The sequence below is a fragment of the Oncorhynchus kisutch genome, linkage group LG15 (genome assembly GCF_002021735.2).
Source record: "Oncorhynchus kisutch isolate 150728-3 linkage group LG15, Okis_V2, whole genome shotgun sequence".
Taxonomy (NCBI): Eukaryota; Metazoa; Chordata; class Actinopteri; order Salmoniformes; family Salmonidae; genus Oncorhynchus; species Oncorhynchus kisutch.
In genome coordinates, this window is record NC_034188.2 from 79,344,561 (window position 1) to 79,364,477 (window position 19,917).

At 47.0% G+C, this 19,917-nt stretch overlaps 1 protein-coding gene across 2 annotated transcripts in view; it reads left to right on the plus strand.

Moving 5' to 3' along the window:
- Positions 1–19,917, plus strand: part of gucy1a2 (guanylate cyclase 1, soluble, alpha 2) — a 104,254-nt gene that overhangs the window by 4,982 nt on the left and 79,355 nt on the right. For both annotated transcript variants that reach the window (XM_031791156.1, XM_031791157.1), the window contains 3 exons: positions 6,260–6,321; positions 7,793–7,920; positions 11,067–11,911. In XM_031791156.1, the coding sequence (XP_031647016.1) occupies positions 6,260–6,321; positions 7,793–7,920; positions 11,067–11,911 (1,035 nt within the window). The remainder of the gene's footprint in view (positions 1–6,259; positions 6,322–7,792; positions 7,921–11,066; positions 11,912–19,917) is intronic.

Below are 19,917 nucleotides of genomic sequence, written 5' to 3' on the forward strand. Positions count from 1 at the left end.
GGAAAGGAGGGCAGAGGAACGATACAGATTATGGAGGGAGGAAAGGAGGGCGGAGGAAGGATGGAGGGAGGGGAGAGAGGAAAGGAGGACAGAGGAAGGATACAGATGAGGGGAGAGAGGAAAGGAGGGCAGAGGAAGGATACAGATTATGGAGGGAGGGGAGAGGAAGGATGGAGGGAGGGGAGAGAGGAAAGGAGGGCAGAGGAAGGATACAGATGAGAGAGGGAGGGGAGAGCGAGGTTACAGATGAGGGGAGAGAGGAAAGGAGGGCAGAGGAAGGATACAGATGAGGGAGGGGAGAGAGGAAAGGAGGGCACAGGGAGGATACAGATGATCGAGAGAGGGGAGGGAGTAAAGGAGGGCAGAGGGAGGATACAGATGATGGAGGAAGGAAAGGAGGGCAGAGGAAGGATACAGATGAGGGAGGGAGGAAAGGAGGGCAGAGGAACGATACAGATTATGGAGGGAGGAAAGGAGGGCAGAGGAAGGATACAGATTATGGAGGGAGGGGAGAGAGGAAAGGAGCGCAGAGGAAGGATGCAGATGAGGGAGGGAGGGGAGAGGGAGGTTACAGATGAGGGGAGAGAGGAAAGGAGGGCAGAGGAAGGATACAGATGAGGGAGGGAGGGGAGAGAGGAAAGGAGGGCAGAGGGAGGATACAGATGATGGAGGGAGGGGAGAGTGGAAAGGAGGGCAGAGGAAGGAGGAAGGAAAGGAGGGCCGAGGAAGGATACAGATGAGGGAGGGAGGAAAGGAGGGCCGAGGAACGATACAGATGAGGGAGGGAGGGGAGAGGGAGGATACAGATGATCGAGAGAGGGGAGGGTGTAAAAGGAGGGCAGAGGGAGGATACAGATGATGGAGGGAGGGTAGAGAGGAAGGATGGAGGGAGGGGAGAGAGGAAAGGAGGGCAGAGGAAGGATACAGATGATGGAGGAAGGAAAGGAGGGCAGAGGAAGGATACAGATGAGGGAGGGAGGAAAGGAGGGCAGAGGAACGATACAGATTATGGAGGGAGGAAAGGAGGGCAGAGGAAGGATGGAGGGAGGGGAGAGAGGAAAGGAGGGCAGAGGAAGGATACAGATGAGGAAGGGAGGGGAGAGGGAGGATACAGATGATCGAGAGAGGGGAGGGAGTAAAGGAGGGCAGAGGGAGGATACAGATGATGGAGGGAGGGTAGAGAGGAAGGATGGAGGGAGGGGAGAGAGGAAAGGAGGGCAGAGGAAGGAAACAGATGAGGGGAGAGAGGAAAGGAGGGCAGAGGAACGATACAGATTATGGAGGGAGGAAAGGAGGGCAGAGGAAGGATGGAGGGAGGGGAGAGAGGAAAGGAGGGCAGAGGAAGGATACAGATGAGGAAGGGAGGGGAGAGGGAGGATACAGATGATCGAGAGAGGGGAGGGAGTAAAGGAGGGCAGAGGGAGGATACAGATGATGGAGGAGGGTAGAGAGGAAGGATGGAGGGAGGGGAGAGAGGAAGGATGGAGGGAGGGGAGAGAGGAAAGGAGGGCAGAGGAAGGAAACAGATGAGGGGAGAGAGGAAAGGAGGGCAGAGGAAGGATACAGATGAGAGAGGGAGGAAAGGAGGGCAGAGGAAGGATAGAGATGAGGGAGGGAACAAAGGAGGGCAGAGGAAGGATACAGATGATGGAGGGAGGGGAGAAGAAAGGAGAGAGTAAAACTAAAAACACAAATTAACACATTTTTCATTGTGTGTGTGTCAGTGTGTGTTTGTATGGATCAGCCAGTTGATCCACTGTGTGTTAACAAGCCAACCCACTTTTTCATTGTGTATGTGTGTGGGTGTATAGATTAATGTACAAGACTTTGGGATGTGAATGTTTGCTAGTGAAATGTGATAAAAGATGTGTGCTTGTCATTGTGTTTACTGGTTTTCTGCTGGTTATGTGTGGAGAGAGTGAGTGTGTGTCGATGACGTATGTTCTGTGAATGAATGGCTAAAACAAGGACATTCTCACAGGACACACACACACTATGCCTGTATGTATAACGTTAGATGAGCCAGATGCCGGTCTCCTGTACACGAGGTTTCAGCAGAGACCGTTAGATGAGCCAGATGCCGGTCTCCTGTACACCAGGTTTCAGCAGAGACCGTTAGATGAGCCAGATGCCGGTCTCCTGTACACCAGGTTTCAGCAGAGACCGTTAGATGAGCCAGATGCCGGTCTCCTGTACACCAGGTTTCAGCAGAGACCGTTAGATGAGCCAGATGCCGGTCTCCTGTACACCAGGTTTCAGCAGAGACCGTTAGATGAGCCAGATGCCGGTCTCCTGTACACCAGGTTTCAGCAGAGGCCGTTAGATGAGCCAGATGCCGGTCTCCTGTACACCAGGTTTCAGCAGAGACCGTTAGATGAGCCAGATGCCGGTCTCCTGTACACCAGGTTTCAGCAGAGGCCGTTAGATGAGCCAGATGCCGGTCTCCTGTACACCAGGTTTCAGCAGAGGCCGTTAGATGAGCCAGATGCCGGTCTCCTGTACACCAGGTTTCAGCAGAGGCCGTTAGATGAGCCAGATGCCGGTCTCCTGTACACCAGGTTTCAGCAGAGGCCGTTAGATGAGCCAGATGCCGGTCTCCTGTACACCAGGTTTCAGCAGAGGCCGTTAGATGAGCCAGATGCCGGTCTCCTGTACACCAGGTTTCAGCAGAGGCCGTTAGATGAGCCAGATGCCGGTCTCTTGTACACCAGGTTTCAGCAGAGACCGTTGGATGACCCCAGGCTGACACGGTGTTCTTTTACCATTGCTACAGGATTGTATTAATGTTCATCATATTAAGCCCTCTCCCTCTGGCTCAGTCTCTCTCTTTCTCTTTCTCTCTCTCTCTCTCTCTCGCTCTCTCTGTCTCTGTCTCTGTGTGTCTGTCTGTCTCTCTCTCCCTGTTGCTCTCTCCTCTCTGTCTCGCTCTCTCTATCTCGCACTCTCTCACACACGCATGCACACACACACACACTCCGTCTGTCAGAGCCTCTCAGTCAGAGGATAGTGTTTTTGTCATTGTTGATAGGAAAGGATAGTGTTTTTGTCGATGTTGATAGGAAACAAAGGTGTTTTTGTCGTTGTCGATAGAAAAGGATAGTGTTTTTGTCATAGCAAAGGATAGTGTTTTTGTCATTGTCGATAGGAAAGGATAGTGTTTTTGTCATTGTCGATAGGAAAGGATAGTGTTTTTGTCATGGGTTGATAGGAGAGGATAGTGTTTTTTTCATAGAAAAGGATAGTGTTTTTGTCATAGAAAAGGATAGTGTTTTTGTCATTGTCGATAGGAAAGGATAGTGTTTTTGTCATTGTTGATAGAAAAGGATAGTGTTTTTGTCATTGCCGATAGAAAAGGATAGTGTTTTTGTCATAGAAAAGGATAGTGTTTTTGTCATTGTCGATAGGAAAGGATAGTGTTTTTGTCGATGTTGATAGGAAACAAAGGTGTTTTTGTCGTTGTCGATAGAAAAGGATAGTGTTTTTGTCATAGCAAAGGATAGTGTTTTTGTCATTGTCGATAGGAAAGGATAGTGTTTTTGTCATTGTCGATATAGGAAAGGATAGTGTTTTTGTCATGGGTTGATAGGAGAGGATAGTGTTTTTTGTCATAGAAAAGGATAGTGTTTTTGTCATAGAAAAGGATAGTGTTTTTGTAATTGTCGATAGGAAAGGATAGTGTTTTTGTCATTGTTGATAGAAAAGGATAGTGTTTTTGTCATTGCCGATAGAAAAGGATAGTGTTTTTTTCATTGCCGATAGAAAAGGATAGTGTTTTTTTCATAGAAAAGGATAGTGTTTTTGTCATTGTCGATAGGAAAGGATAGTGTTTTTGTCATTGTCGAAAGAAAAGGATAGTGTTTTTGTCATTGCCGATAGAAAAGGATAGTGTTTTTGTCATTGTCGATAGGAAAGGATAGTGTTTTTGTCATTGTCGATAGGAAAGGATAGTGTTTTGTCATAGAAAAGGATAGTGTTTTTGTCATAGAAAAGGATAGTGTTTTTGTCATTGTCGATAGGATGGGATAGTGTTTTTGTCATTGCCGATAGGAGAGGATAGTGTTTTTGTTGTGGTTGATAGAGGATAGTGTTTTGTCATAGAAAATGATAGTGTTTTTGTCGTTGTTGATAGGAGAGGATAGTGTTTTTGTCATGGTTGATAGGAGAGGATAGTGTTTTTGTCATTGTCGATAGGAAAGGATAGTGTTTTGTCATAGAAAAGGATAGTGTTTTTGTCATAGAAAAGGATAGCGTTTTTGTAATTGTCGATAGGAAAGGATAGTGTTTTTGTCATAGAAAAGGATAGTGTTTTTGTCATTGTCGATAGGAGAGGATAGTGTTTTTGTCGTGGTTGATAGAGGATAGTGTTTTCTCGTAGAAAAGGATAGTGTTTTTGTCGTTGTTGATAGGAGATGATAGTGTTTTTGTCATGGTTGATAGGATAGGATAGTGTTTTTGTCATGGTTGATAGGAGAGGATAGTGTTTTTGTCGTGGTTGATAGGAGAGGATAGTGTTTTTGTCATTGTCGATAGGAGAGGATAGTGTTTTTGTTGTGGTTGATAGGAGAGGATAGTGTTTTTGTCATAGAAAAGGATAGTGTTTTGTCGTTGTTGATAGGAGAGGATAGTGTTTTTGTCGTGGTTGATAGGAGAGTGTTTTGTCATAGAAAAGGATAGTGTTTTTGTCGTGGTTGATAGGAGAGGATAGTGTTTTTGTCGTGGTTGATAGGAGAGGATAGTGTTTTTGTCATTGTTCATAGGAGAGGATAGTGTTTTTGTCGTGGTTCATAGGAGAGGATAGTGTTTTTGTCGTGGTTCATAGGAGAGGATAGTGTTTTTGTCGTGGTTCATAGGAGAGGATAGTGTTTTTGTCGTGGTTCATAGGAGAGGATAGTGTTTTTGTCGTGGTTCATAGGAGAGGATAGTGTTTTTGTCGTGGTTCATAGGAGAGGATAGTGTTTTTGTCGTGGTTCATAGGAGAGGATAGTGTTTTTGGTCGTGGTTCATAGGAGAGGATAGTGTTTTTGTCGTGGTTCATAGGAGAGGATAGTGTTTTTGTCGTGGTTCATAGGAGAGGATAGTGTTTTTGTCGTGGTTCATAGGAGAGGATAGTGTTTTTGTCGTGGTTCATAGGAGAGGATAGTGTTTTGTCGTGGTTCATAGGGTTGTCGTGGTTCATAGGAGAGGATAGTGTTTTTGTCGTGGTTCATAGGAGAGGATAGTGTTTTTGTCGTGGTTCATAGGAGAGGATAGTGTTTTTGTCGTGGTTCATAGGAGAGGATAGTGTTTTTGTCGTGGTTCATAGGAGAGGATAGTGTTTTTGTCGTGGTTCATAGGAGAGGATAGTGTTTTTGTCGTGGTTCATAGGAGAGGATAGTGTTTTGTCGTGGTTCATAGGAGAGGATAGTGTTTTTTGTCGTGGTTCATAGGAGAGGATAGTGTTTTGTCGTGGTTCATAGGAGAGGATAGTGTTTTTTGTCGTGTTCATAGGAGAGGATAGTGTTTTTGTCGTGGTTCATAGGAGAGGATAGTGTTTTTGTCGTGGTTCATAGGAGAGGATAGTGTTTTGTCGTGGTTCATAGGAGAGGATAGTGTTTTGTCGTGGTTCATAGGAGAGGATAGTGTTTTTGTCGTGGTTCATAGGAGAGGATAGTGTTTTTGTCGTGGTTCATAGGAGAGGATAGTGTTTTTGTCGTGGTTCATAGGAGAGGATAGTGTTTTTGTCGTGGTTCATAGGAGAGGATAGTGTTTTTGTCGTGGTTCATAGGAGAGGATAGTGTTTTTGTCGTGGTTCATAGGAGAGGATAGTGTTTTTGTCGTGGTTCATAGGAGAGGATAGTGTTTTTGTCGTGGTTCATAGGAGAGGATAGTGTTTTTGTCGTGGTTCATAGGAGAGGATAGTGTTTTTGTGTGCCAGTAACACATTGCATAATAAAGTAGTAAATGTGGTCTGCTGAAATGATCTGTTTTTATATTTAGGGCCCTGAGTTTTTATGTGCTTATTTTTGTCCTATTCCACACATGTACAAGTGTGTATTAATGTGCATGTGTGAATTGAATTATTATTTTTTTTTTGCATATCGGAGAGAGTGGGGCCATGGCCACGGTCTGCCATTATCAATGGTGACCCTGGAGCAATTAGGGTGCCTTGATTAAGGGAACATTGGCAGACTTTTCACCTTGTTACCTCGGGATTCGAACCAGCAACCTCTTGGTTACTGGCCCAGTGACATTTTTTTTAAATTGTTTTATCTTCTTTCAGACACAGATGGTTCAACAGTCTTTACAGAGAACCTTAGAGTTCTACAGACAGAAAGAGATCAGGTAAGGACTGCTGTGCTGCGTGTTTGTATGCGTGTGTGTGTGCGTGTGTCTGCGTCCTTGAGAATGGTGTAGTAGAGGTAGCTATAGGCCTATGGGAAGAGAGAATAAGCATACTGTGAGTAATGATTTTTAGTAACATAGTGAGGTCACATAAGAGCAAGGCTACTGTACTGTTTTAGCTCATATAAGTGTTATAAATGAGAACCATGTAACTAATTCATCCGTTACATAACGCGTGTTTGTATATTGTGTTGCTCTGTGTCCTTGTTTTGAACCGTACTGAACAAAAATATCAACACAACATGTAAAGTGTTTTGGTCCCATGTTTCATGAGCTTAAATAAAAGATCCCAGAAGTTTTTCATACACACAAAAATATGATTTCTTTCAAATTTGTGCACAAATGTATTTACTTTCCTGTAAGTGAGCATTTCTCCTTTGCCAAGATAATCCATCCACCTGACAGGTGCAGGGGACAATAAAAGGCCACTCTAAACAACACATTGCCACAGATGTCTCAAGTTTTGAGGGAGTGAGCAATTGGCATGCTGACTGCAGGAATGTCCACCAGAGCTGTTGCCAGATAATTGAATGTTAATTTCTCTACCATAAGCCGCCTCCAACGTCAGTTTAGAGAATTTGGTAGTACGTCCAATTGGCCTCACAACCGCAGACCACATGTAACCTCGCCAACCCAGGACCTCCACTTCCGGCTTCTTCACCTGCGGGATCGTCTGAGCCTAGCCACCTGGACAGCTGAAGAAACTGAAGGTGGACCTAGCTCCCCAGTGGCTGCATCCCTGTCCAGTCGTGAAATCCATAGATTAGGGCATAATGAATTTATTTCAATTGACCTTTTACCTTATATGAACTGTAACTCAGTAAAATCATAGAAATTGTTGCATGTTGTGTTTACATTTTGTTCAGTATAGTTAATTATTACTGTGTGTGTGTGTGTGTGTGTGTGTGTGTGTGTGTGTGTGTGTGTGTGTGTGTGTGTGTGTGTGTGTGTGTGTGTGTGTGTGTGTGTGTGTGATCTCTGTCTATTAGGGTGGTAAATGTGCTCATTAGACATAGCAGGTCAATATTACAGTAATGCCACGGTAAATATTACGGTAGTGCCCCATTGGTTTATAAACAGACCAGCAATGAGGCACTCTCTAGCCTGTTATAAACTGGGGGGTTTGAGCCCTGAATGCTGATTGGCTGACAGCTGTGGTATATTTGACCGTATACCACAGATATGACAAAACATGTATTTTTACTGCTCTGTTACGTTGGTAACCAGTTTATAATAGTAATAAGGCACCTCAGGGGTTTGTGGTATATGGCCAATATACCATGGCTAAGGGCTGCATCCAGGCACTCCATGTTGCGTCGTGCTTATTGCCCATATACCACACTCTCTCGGGCCTTATTGCTTAATTATATAATCTCTCTGTCCCCATTCCGTGTGTGTGTGTGTGTCAAAGGTGCAGAGAGGATGGGGAGGAGGAAAAGAAAAGTGTTACTTTGGAGAAGTGTCCCTTTGTGGATCATTGTGGTTCTGGAGAAGAGGAGGACATCTCAGGAATACTACAGTACATGGCTACTCTACAGGGTCAGTATCACTCTACCATGTGACTTGAGTGGGTGTGTGTCGTACATGTGTAGCCCGTCGGTGTAGACTTGTGTGTTGGCAGAATGTTATTGGTACTGCCTGTTTACTTTGTGTGTGTGTGTGCTTTTAAGGACTTCTATGCTCTCTGCTTAGTCTCTGTGTGCACATTAGTGCTGTCTGCTAACTATGCTTAGTAAGGGATAGTGTGTGCTTTTTGATGTATCAGGGTTTGATTAGTGCTGTCTGCTAACTATGCTTAGTAAGGGATGGTGTGTGCTTTTTGATGTATCAGGGTTTGATTAGTGCTGTCTGCTAACTATGCTTAGTAAGGGATAGTGTGTGCTGTTTAATGTATCAGGGTTTGATTAGTGCTGTCTGCTAACTATGCTTAGTAAGGGATGGTGTGTGCTTTTTGATGTATCAGGGTTTGATTAGTGCTGTCTGCTAACTATGCTTAGTAAGGGATAGTGTGTGCTGTTTAATGTATCAGTGTTTGATTAGTGCTGTCTGCTAACTATGTTTGATTAATGCTGTCTGCTAATTATGCTTAGTAAGGGATAGTGTGTGCTTTTTGATGTATCAGGGTTTGATTAGTGCTGTCTGCTAACTATGCTTAGTAAGGGATAGTGTGTGCTTTTTGATGTATCAGGGTTTGATTAGTGCTGTCTGCTAACTATGCTTAGTAAGGGATAGTGTGTGCTGTTTAATGTATCAGGGTTTGATTAATGCTGCCTGCTAACTATGCTTAGTAAGGGATGGTGTGTGCTTTTTGATGCATCAGGGTTTGATTAGTGCTGTCTGCTAACTATGCTTAGTAAGGGATAGTGTGTGCTTTTTGATGTATCAGGGTTTGATTAGTGCTGTCTGCTAACTATGTTTGATTAATGCTGTCTGCTAACTATGCTTAGTAAGGGATGGTGTGTGCTTTTTGATGTATCAGGGTTTGATTAGTGCTGTCTGCTAACTATGTTTGATTAATGCTGTCTGCTAACTATGCTTAGTAAGGGATAGTGTGTGCTTTTTGATGTATAAGGGTTTGATTTATGTCCAAACGTGTGTGTGTGTCATTTTGACTCCCCAAAAAGTCCTGACATTTCACAAAAATGAAGCTGTGTGTGGAATAGGTGTGTGATTTATAATGTTTACACTAGAATAATTATTCAGCTGCACTTTACAACTAAAAGCAACACCTCCACACGCATGCACATGAACCCCTCACAGTGTGGAGCTCTGGCAAACACACTTCTTCTTGACCTCTTTCTGCTTTTCTCTTTCTCTCTTCCTTCCTCTCCCTTTCCTGGCTCTCCTACCTCCTCTTCCCTAATCCCTCTCTCTTCTCCTTCCTCTCCCTTTCCTGGCTCTCCTACCTCCTCTTCCCTAATCCCTCTCTCTTCTCCTTCCTCTCCCTTTCCTGGCTCTCCTACCTCCCTCCTCTTCCCTAATCCCTCTCTCTCATCCTTCCTCTCCCTTTCCTGGCTCTCCTACCTCCCTCCTCTTCCCTAATCCCTCTCTCTCCTCCCTCCCTCCTCTTCCCTAATCCCTTTCTCTCCTCCCCCCTCCATCCTTCTGTCTTGTGCTGAAGTACTGATGATTATTAGGTTAAAGCACAACCTGTTCCTCAGTGTTCTCCCTCCATCTCTCTACCTCCCTCCATCATCTCCATCTACCTCCCTCCGTCTCTCTACCTCCCTCCATCATCTCCATCTACCTCCTCCCTCCATCTACCTCCCTCCGTCCATCTCTCTACCTCCTCCCTCCATCTACCTCCCTCCCTCCATCTCTCTACCTCCTCCCTCCATCTACCTCCCTCCCTCCATCTCTCTACCTCCTCCGTCCATCTACCTCCCTCCCTCCATCTCTCTACCTCCTCCCTCCATCTACCTCCCTCCCTCCATCTCTCTACCTCCTCCCTCCATCTACCTCCCTCCCTCCATCTCTCTACCTCCCTCCCTCCATCTACCTCCCTCCATCTCTCTACCTCCCTCCCTCCATCTACCTCCCTCCATCTCTCTCCCTCCCCCCATTTCTCTGTACCTCCATCTCTCTACCTCTCTACCTCCCTCCCACCATCTGTCTCTCTCCCTCTCTCCATGTCTCTCAACCTCTCTCTCTCTACCTCTCTACCTCCCTCCCACCATCTGTCTACCTCCCTCTCTCCATGTCTCTCAACCTCCCTCTCTCTACCTCTCTACCTCCCTCCCACCATCTGTCTACCTCCCTCTCTCCATGTCTCTCAACCTCCCTCTCTCTACCTCTCTACCTCCCTCCCACCATCTGTCTACCTCCCTCTCTCCATGTCTCTCAACCTCCCTCTCTCTACCTCTCTACCTCCCTCCCACCATCTGTCTACCTCCCTCTCTCCATGTCTCTCAACCTCCCTCTCTCCATCGCTGTCTCAGCCGTGACATGCCTGTAAATGTCAGCATGCTCCTCACCATACCCTCATTACCTAACCCACCTGTGTGTGGTTTGTCGTTTTTTGTGTGTTGTCCAGCCTGTTGTGTTCTCTCTGTTTGTTATGCATCAGGGTTGACTGATCAGTCAGAAAAACAGAAACTGTGTGTGTGTGTGTGCTCTAAAGCTGACTCTAGATCAGCGTTCTGCTCTGCTTGTCCTTCACAGTAAATAACTCCCTACGGCCCAGCCATGGCACTCCAGCTGTGTTCATTTACTTTGATGTTGTGTTGTCCTTACGGTGTCCTGAGGTCATTGTTGTGTTGTCCTGAGGTTGTTGTTGTGTTGTCCTGAGGTTGTGGTTGTGTTGTCCTGAGGTCGTTGTTGTGTTGTCCTGAGGTTGTTGTTGTGTTGTCCTGAGGTTGTGGTTGTGTTGTCCTGAGGTTGTGGTTGTGTTGTCCTGAGGTTGTTGTTGTGTTGTCCTGAGGTCGTTGTTGTGTTGTCCTGAGGTTGTTGTTGTGTTGTCCTGAGGTTGTGGTTGTGTTGTCCTGAGGTTGTGGTTGTGTTGTCCTGAGGTTGTGGTTGTGTTGTCCTGAGGTTGTTGTTGTGTTGTCCTGAGGTTGTGGTTGTGTTGTCCTGAGGTTGTTGTTGTGTTGTCCTGAGGTTGTTGTTGTGTTGTCCTGAGGTTGTTGTTGTGTTGTCCTGAGGTTGTGATTGTGTTATCCTGATGTTCTGCTGGTGCTGTGTTCTAGGTGTGCAGTTCTGTGAGCTGAGGGAGCGTTTCGGGGAGGAGTTCTTCGGTCTGTGTTTCGAGGAGAACGAGCGAGTTCTAAGAGCGGTGGGAGGCAACCTGCAGGACTTCTTTAACGGCTTTGACGCCATCTTAGAACACATCAGAACCTCGACCGGACGCCGTGCCTCCTCAGAGAGCCCCTCCTTTCAATGCAAAGACCCTCACGAGGAGGAGAGAGGAAGAGGAAGGGAGAGAGTGGAAGGAAAGCTTCTCCTCCTCCATTGCTTTAACCCCGCCCCTGTCGTGGGATTGGCTATGCCTGGTCTGATCCGAGCCGTCGCACGCCGAATCTTCCACTCCCAAGTTGTGGTGAAGGAAGCCCCTCCCCTAGCGCCCTTGTCGCCCAATGAGGACGCAGAACACTCAGGAGGAGACTCCACCCCTACACCGACCCCCTCTCCTTCCCCGTCTGCCCCCGTCTGCCTCTCCTTCCTCATCAGAGAAACCTCACCTTCCCCTTCCTCCATCCCTCCCTCCTCTGTCACTCTTCCAACAGAGACCCCCAAGCAGACCCTCCCGCCCCTCTCCCTCTCCCCCACTGACCTGCGCATCGGTCCAGCAACATTCTGCAGGGCCTTCCCCTTCCACCTGGTGCTGGGCCCCAGCATGGAGCTGCTTCAGCTAGGGGAAGGTCTGAGGAGGCAGGCACGGATCGAGCCTCACCGGACCCTCTCCTTCAGGGACTGTTTTGAGATCATCTCCCCTAGGATCCAGCCCACCTTCCAGGCCATACTGCTGCGCCTGGCCTCCCCCTTCACCATCCGCACCCGACCAGACTGCTCCCAGTCAGGCACCAAGGAGAAGGTATTTATGTACTGTCTGTGTCTGCGTGTGTGTGTGTGGGCGCATCAGAAAAAGAGGCTAAAATGGTCCTGTTGTATAACATCCTCTATCTACAGTCTCCTCTGTCAGCAAGCTACACACACTGCTCTCTCCGTCCTCTATCTACAGTCTCCTCTGTCAGCAAGCTACACACACTGCTCTCTCTATCCTCTATCTACAGTCTCCTCTGTCAGCAAGCTACACACACTGCTCTCTCCATCCTCTATCTACAGTCTCCTCTGTCAGCAAGCTACACACACTGCTCTCTCCATCCTCTATCTACAGTCTCCTCTGTCAGCAAGCTACACACACTGCTATATTTCTTTACAATTTTCCTGTCTTTTTCTCCTAAATTAGTTATGTTCCTCTGGGTTATAGCTTTAAAAGTCTGTGTTGTTTCCTAGTTCTTCTTGGATTTGTCTGTTCTTTTCTACCAGACTATTTCTGTAGGTTAGTCGTCCTCTGGGGGCCTATCTGCCCCAGCTGAACTCATTTGAATGCTTTTAACTGACTGTGTTCAGGGAGTCTTCAGGTCAGGTTTCTGTCTTCTAGTAGCACTGACTGTGTTCAGGGAGTCTTCAGGTCAGGTTTCTGTCTTCTAGTAGCACTGACTGTGTTCAGGGAGTCTTTACAGGTCAGGTTTCTGTCTTCTAGTAGCACTGACTGTGTTCAGGGAGTCTTCAGGTCAGGTTTCTGTCTTCTAGTAGCACTGACTGTGTTCAGGGAGTCTTCAGGTCAGGTGTCTGTCTTCTAGTAGCACTGACTGTGTTCAGGGAGTCTTTACAGGTCAGGTTTCTGTCTTCTAGTAGTACTGACTGTGTTCAGGGAGTCTTTACAGGTCAGGTTTCTGTCTTCTAGTAGCACTGACTGTGTTCAGGGAGTCTTCAGGTCAGGTTTCTGTCTTCTAGTAGCGCTGACTGTGTTCAGGGAGTCTTTACAGGTCAGGTTTCTGTCTTCTAGTAGCACTGACTGTGTTCAGGGAGTCTTTACAGGTCAGGTTTCTGTCTTTTAGTAGCACTGACTGTGTTCAGGGAGTCTTTACAGGTCAGGTTTCTGTCTTCTAGTAGCACTGACTGTGTTCAGGGAGTCTTCAGGTCAGGTTTCTGTCTTCTAGTAGCACTGACTGTGTTCAGGGAGTCTTTACAGGTCAGGTTTCTGTCTTCTAGTAGCACTGACTGTGTTCAGGGAGTCTTTACAGGTCAGGTTTCTGTCTTCTAGTAGCACTGACTGTGTTCAGGGAGTCTTCAGGTCAGGTTTCTGTCTTCTAGTAGCACTGACTGTGTTCAGGGAGTCTTTACAGGTCAGGTTTCTGTCTTCTAGTAGCACTGACTGTGTTCAGGGAGTCTTCAGGTCAGGTATCTGTCTTCTAGTAGCACTGACTGTGTTCAGGGAGTCTTCAGGTCAGGTGTCTGTCTTCTAGTAGCACTGACTGTGTTCAGGGAGTCTTCAGGTCAGGTTTCTGTCTTCTAGTAGCACTGACTGTGTTCAGGGAGTCTTCAGGTCAGGTTTCTGTCTTCTAGTAGCACTGACTGTGTTCAGGGAGTCTTTACAGGTCAGGTTTCTGTCTTCTAGTAGCACTGACTGTGTTCAGGGAGTCTTTACAGGTCAGGTTTCTGTCTTCTAGTAGCACTGACTGTGTTCAGGGAGTCTTCAGGTCAGGTTTCTGTCTTCTAGTAGCACTGACTGTGTTCAGGGAGTCTTTACAGGTCAGGTTTCTGTCTTCTAGTAGCACTGACTGTGTTCAGGGAGTCTTTACAGGTCAGGTTTCTGTCCTCTAGTAGCACTGACTGTGTTCAGGGAGTCTTCAGGTCAGGTGTCTGTCTTCTAGTAGCACTGACTGTGTTCAGGGAGTCTTCAGGTCAGGTGTCTGTCTTCTAGTAGCACTGACTGTGTTCAGGGAGTCTTCAGGTCAGGTGTCTGTCTTCTAGTAGCACTGACTGTGTTCAGGGAGTCTTTACAGGTCAGGTGTCTGTCTTCTAGTAGCACTGACTGTGTTCAGGGAGTCTTTACAGGTCAGGTTTCTGTCTTCTAGTAGCACTGACTGTGTTCAGGGAGTCTTCAGGTCAGGTTTCTGTCCTCTAGTAGCACTGACTGTGTTCAGGGAGTCTTCAGGTCAGGTTTCTGTCTTCTAGTAGCACTGACTGTGTTCAGGGAGTCTTCAGGTCAGGTTTCTGTCTTCTAGTAGCACTGACTGTGTTCAGGGAGTCTTTACAGGTCAGGTTTCTGTCTTCTAGTAGCACTGACTGTGTTCAGGGAGTCTTTACAGGTCAGGTTTCTGTCTTCTAGTAGCACTGACTGTGTTCAGGGAGTCTTTACAGGTCAGGTTTCTGTCTTCTAGTAGCACTGACTGTGTTCAGGGAGTCTTTACATGTCAGGTGTCTGTCTTCTAGTAGCACTGACTGTGTTCAGGGAGTCTTTACAGGTCAGGTTTCTGTCTTCTAGTAGCACTGACTGTGTTCAGGGAGTCTTCAGGTCAGGTATCTGTCTTCTAGTAGCACTGACTGTGTTCAGGGAGTCTTTACAGGTCAGGTGTCTGTCTTCTAGTAGCACTGACTGTGTTCAGGGAGTCTTTACAGGTCAGGTTTCTGTCTTCTAGTAGCACTGACTGTGTTCGGGGAGTCTTCAGGTCAGGTTTCTGTCTTCTAGTAGCACCGACTGTGTTCAGGGAGTCTTTACAGGTCAGGTTTCTGTCTTCTAGTAGCACTGACTGTGTTCAGGGAGTATTTACAGGTCAGGTTTCTGTCTTCTAGTAGCACTGACTGTGTTCAGGGAGTCTTCAGGTCAGGTTTCTGTCTTCTAGTAGCACTGACTGTGTTCAGGGAGTCTTCAGGTCAGGTTTCTGTCTTCTAGTAGCACTGACTGTGTTCAGGGAGTCTTCAGGTCAGGTGTCTGTCTTCTAGTAGCACTGACTGTGTTCAGGGAGTCTTCAGGTCAGGTTTCTGTCTTCTAGTAGCACTGACTGTGTTCAGGGAGTCTTCAGGTCAGGTTTCTGTCCTCTAGTAGCACTGACTGTGTTCAGGGAGTCTTTACAGGTCAGGTTTCTGTCCTCTAGTAGCACTGACTGTGTTCAGGGAGTCTTCAGGTCAGGTGTCTGTCTTCTAGTAGCACTGACTGTGTTCAGGGAGTCTTCAGGTCAGGTTTCTGTCTTCTAGTAGCACTGACTGTGTTCAGGGAGTCTTCAGGTCAGGTGTCTGTCTTCTAGTAGCACTGACTGTGTTCGGGGAGTCTTCGGGTCAGGTTTCTGTCCTCTAGTAGCACTGACTGTGTTCAGGGAGTCTTCAGGTCAGGTTTCTGTCTTCTAGTAGCACTGACTGTGTTCAGGGAGTCTTCAGGTCAGGTTTCTGTCTGCTAGTAGCACTGACTGTGTTCAGGGAGTCTTTACAGGTCAGGTTTCTGTCTTCTAGTAGCACTTACTGTGTTCAGGGAGTCTTCAGGTCAGGTGTCTGTCTTCTAGTAGCACTGACTGTGTTCAGGGAGTCTTTACAGGTCAGGTTTCTGTCTTCTAGTAGCACTGACTGTGTTCAAGGAGTCTTTACAGGTCAGGTTTCTGTCTTCTAGTAGCACTGACTGTGTTCAGGGAGTCTTTACATGTCAGGTGTCTGTCTTCTAGTAGCACTGACTGTGTTCAGGGAGTCTTCAGGTCAGGTGTCTGTCTTCTAGTAGCACTGACTGTGTTCAGGGAGTCTTCAGGTCAGGTTTCTGTCTTCTAGTAGCACTGACTGTGTTCAGGGAGTCTTCAGGTCAGGTTTCTGTCTTCTAGTAGCACTGACTGTGTTCAGGGAGTCTTTACAGGTCAGGGGTCTGTCTTCTAGTAGCACTGACTGTGTTCAGGGAGTCTTTACAGGTCAGGTTTCTGTCTTCTAGTAGCACTGACTGTGTTCAGGGAGTCTTCAGGTCAGGTTTCTATCTTGTAGTAGCACTGACTGTGTTCAGGGAGTCTTTACAGGTCAGGTTTCTGTCTTCTAGTAGCACTGACTGTGTTCAGGAAGTCTTTACAGGTCCGGTTTCTGTCTTCTAGTAGCACTGACTGTGTTCAGGGAGTCTTCAGGTCAAGTTTCTGTCTTCTAGTAGCACTGACTGTGTTCAGGGAGTCTTCAGGTCAGGTTTCTGTCTTCTAGTAGCACTGACTGTGTTCAGGGAGTCTTCAGGTCAGGTGTCTGTCTTCTAGTAGCACTGACTGTGTTCAGGGAGTCTTCAGGTCAGGTTTCTGTCTTCTAGTAGCACTGACTGTGTTCAGGGAGTCTTCAGGTCAGATTTCTGTCCTCTAGTAGCACTGACTGTGTTCAGGGAGTCTTCAGGTCAGGTTTCTGTCTTCTAGTAGCACTGACTGTGTTCATGGAGTCTTCAGGTCAGGTTTCTGTCTGCTAGTAGCACTGACTGTGTTCAGGGAGTCTTTACAGGTCAGGTTTCTGTCTTCTAGTAGCACTGACTGTGTTCAGGGAGTCTTCAGGTCAGGTGTCTGTCTTCTAGTAGCACTGACTGTGTTCAGGGAGTCTTTACAGGTCAAGTTTCTGTCTTCTAGTAGCACTGACTGTGTTCAGGGAGTCTTTACAGGTCAGGTTTCTGTCTTTTAGTAGCACTGACTGTGTTCAGGGAGTCTTGAGGTCAGGTATCTGTCTTCTAGTAGCACTGACTGTGTTCAGGGAGTCTTCAGGTCAGGTTTCTGTCTTCTAGTAGCACTGACTGTGTTCAGGGAGTCTTCAGGTCAGGTGTCTGTCTTCTAGTAGCACTGACTGTGTTCAGGGAGTCTTCAGGTCAGATTTCTGTCCTCCAGTAGCACTGACTGTGTTCAGGGAGTCTTTACAGGTCAGGTTTCTGTCCTCTAGTAGCACTGACTGTGTTCAGGGAGTCTTCAGGTCAGGTGTCTGTCTTCTAGTAGCACTGACTGTGTTCAGGGAGTCTTCAGGTCAGGTTTCTGTCTTCTAGTAGCACTGACTGTGTTCAGGGAGTCTTCAGGTTAGGTGTCTGTCTTCTAGTAGCACCGACTGTGTTCAGGGAGTCTTTACATGTCAGGTGTCTGTCTTCTAGTAGCACTGACTGTGTTCAGGGAGTCTTTACAGGTCAGGTTTCTGTCTTCTAGTAGCAGTGACTGTGTTCAGGGAGTCTTCAGGTCAGGTTTCTGTCCTCTAGTAGCACTGACTGTGTTCAGGGAGTCTTCAGGTCAGGTTTCTGTCTTCTAGTAGCACTGACTGTGTTCAGGGAGTCTTCAGGTCAGGTTTCTGTCTTCTAGTAGCACTGACTGTGTTCATGGAGCCTTCAGGTCAGGTTTCTGTCTTTTAGTAGCACTGACTGTGTTCAGGGAGTCTTGAGGTCAGGTATCTGTCTTCTAGTAGCACTGACTGTGTTCAGGGAGTCTTCAGGTCAGGTGTCTGTCTTCTAGTAGCACTGACTGTGTTCAGGGAGTCTTTACAGGTCAGGTTTCTGTCTTCTAGTAGCACTGACTGTGTTCAGGGAGTCTTCAGGTCAGATTTCTGTCCTCCAGTAGCACTGACTGTGTTCAGGGAGTCTTTACAGGTCAGGTTTCTGTCCTCTAGTAGCACTGACTGTGTTCAGGGAGTCTTCAGGTCAGGTGTCTGTCTTCTAGTAGCACTGACTGTGTTCAGGGAGTCTTCAGGTCAGGTTTCTGTCTTCTAGTAGCACTGACTGTGTTCAGGGAGTCTTCAGGTTAGGTGTCTGTCTTCTAGTAGCACCGACTGTGTTCAGGGAGTCTTTACATGTCAGGTGTCTGTCTTCTAGTAGCACTGACTGTGTTCAGGGAGTCTTTACAGGTCAGGTTTCTGTCTTCTAGTAGCAGTGACTGTGTTCAGGGAGTCTTCAGGTCAGGTTTCTGTCCTCTAGTAGCACTGACTGTGTTCAGGGAGTCTTCAGGTCAGGTTTCTGTCTTCTAGTAGCACTGACTGTGTTCAGGGAGTCTTCAGGTCAGGTTTCTGTCTTCTAGTAGCACTGACTGTGTTCATGGAGCCTTCAGGTCAGGTTTCTGTCTTTTAGTAGCACTGACTGTGTTCAGGGAGTCTTGAGGTCAGGTATCTGTCTTCTAGTAGCACTGACTGTGTTCAGGGAGTCTTCAGGTCAGGTGTCTGTCTTCTAGTAGCACTGACTGTGTTCAGGGAGTCTTTACAGGTCAGGTTTCTGTCTTCTAGTAGCACTGACTGTGTTCGGGAGTCTTCAGGTCAGGTGTCTGTCTTCTAGTAGCACTGACTGTGTTCAGGGAGTCTTTACAGGTCAGGTTTCTGTCTTCTAGTAGCACTGACTGTGTTCAGGGAGTCTTTACAGGTCAGGTTTCTGTCTTCTAGTAGCACTGACTGTGTTCAGGGAGTCTTTACAGGTCAGGTGTCTGTCTTCTAGTAGCACTGACTGTGTTCAGGGAGTCTTTACAGGTCAGGTGTCTGTCTTCTAGTAGCACTGACTGTGTTCAGGGAGTCTTTACAGGTCAGGTGTCTGTCTTCTAGTAGCCACGACTGTGTTCAGGGAGTCTTTACATGTCAGGTGTCTGTCTTCTAGTAGCACTGACTGTGTTCAGGGAGTCTTACAGGTCAGGTTTCTGTCTTCTAGTAGCACTGACTGTGTTCAGGGAGTCTTCAGGTCAGGTTTCTGTCCTCTAGTAGCACTGACTGTGTTCAGGGAGTCTTCAGGTCAGGTTTCTGTCTTCTAGTAGCACTGACTGTGTTCAGGGAGTCCTTCAGGTCAGGTTTCTGTTCTTCTAGTAGCACTGACTGTGTTCATGGAGCCTTCAGGTCAGGTTTCTGTCTGCTAGTAGCACTGACTGTGGTTCAGGGGAGTCTTCAAGGTCAGTTGTCTGTCTTCCTAGTAGCACTGACTGTGTTCAGGGAGTCTTTACAGGTCAGGTTTTCTGTCTTCTAGTAGCACTGACTGTGTTCAGGGAGTCTTTACAGGTCAGGTTTCTGTCTTCTAGTAGCACTGACTGTGTTCAGGGAGTCTTTACATGTCAGGTGTCTGTCTTCTAGTAGCACTGACTGTGTTCAGGGAGTCTTCAGGTCAGGTTTCTGTCTGCTAGTAGCACTGACTGTGTTCAGGGAGTCTTTACAGGTCAGGTTTCTGTCTTCTAGTAGCACTGACTGTGTTCAGGGAGTCTTCAGGTCAGGTGTCTGTCTTCTAGTAGCACTGACTGTGTTCAGGGAGTCTTTACAGGTCAGGTTTCTGTCTTCTAGTAGCACTGACTGTGTTCAGGGAGTCTTTACAGGTCAGGTTTCTGTCTTCTAGTAGCACTGACTGTGTTCCGGGAGTCTTTACATGTCAGGTGTCTGTGTTCTAGTAGCACTGACTGTGTTCAGGGAGTCTTTACAGGTCAGGTTTCTGTCTTCTAGTAGCACTGACTGTGTTCAGGGAGTCTTCAGGTCAGGTATCTGTCTTCTAGTAGCACTGACTGTGTTCAGGGAGTCTTCAGGTCAGGTTCTGTCTGCTAGCAGCACTGACTGTGTTCAGGGAGTCTTCAGGTCAGGTTCTGTCTTCTAGTAGCACTGACTGTGTTCAGGGAGTCTTCAGGTCAGGTGTCTGTCTTCTAGTAGCACTGACTGTGTTCAGGGAGTCTTCAGGTCAGGTTTCTGTCTTCTAGTAGCACTGACTGTGTTCAGGGAGTCTTCAGGTCAGATTTCTGTCCTCTAGTAGCACTGACTGTGTTCAGGGAGTCTTCAGGTCAGGTTTCTGTCTTCTAGTAGCACTGACTGTGTTCATGGAGTCTTCAGGCCAGGTTTCTGTCTGCTAGTAGCACTGACTGTGTTCAGGGAGTCTTACAGGTCAGGTTTCTGTCTTCTAGTAGCACTGACTGTGTTCAGGGAGTCCTTCAGGTCAGGTGTCTGTCTTCTAGTAGCACTGACTGTGTTCCGGGAGTCTTTACAGGTCAGGTTTCTGTCTCTAGTAGCACTGACTGTGTTCAGGGAGTCTTTACAGGTCAGGTTTCTGTCTTCTAGTAGCACTGACTGTGTTCAGGGAGTCTTCAGGTCAGGTGTCTGTCTTCTAGTAGCACTGAC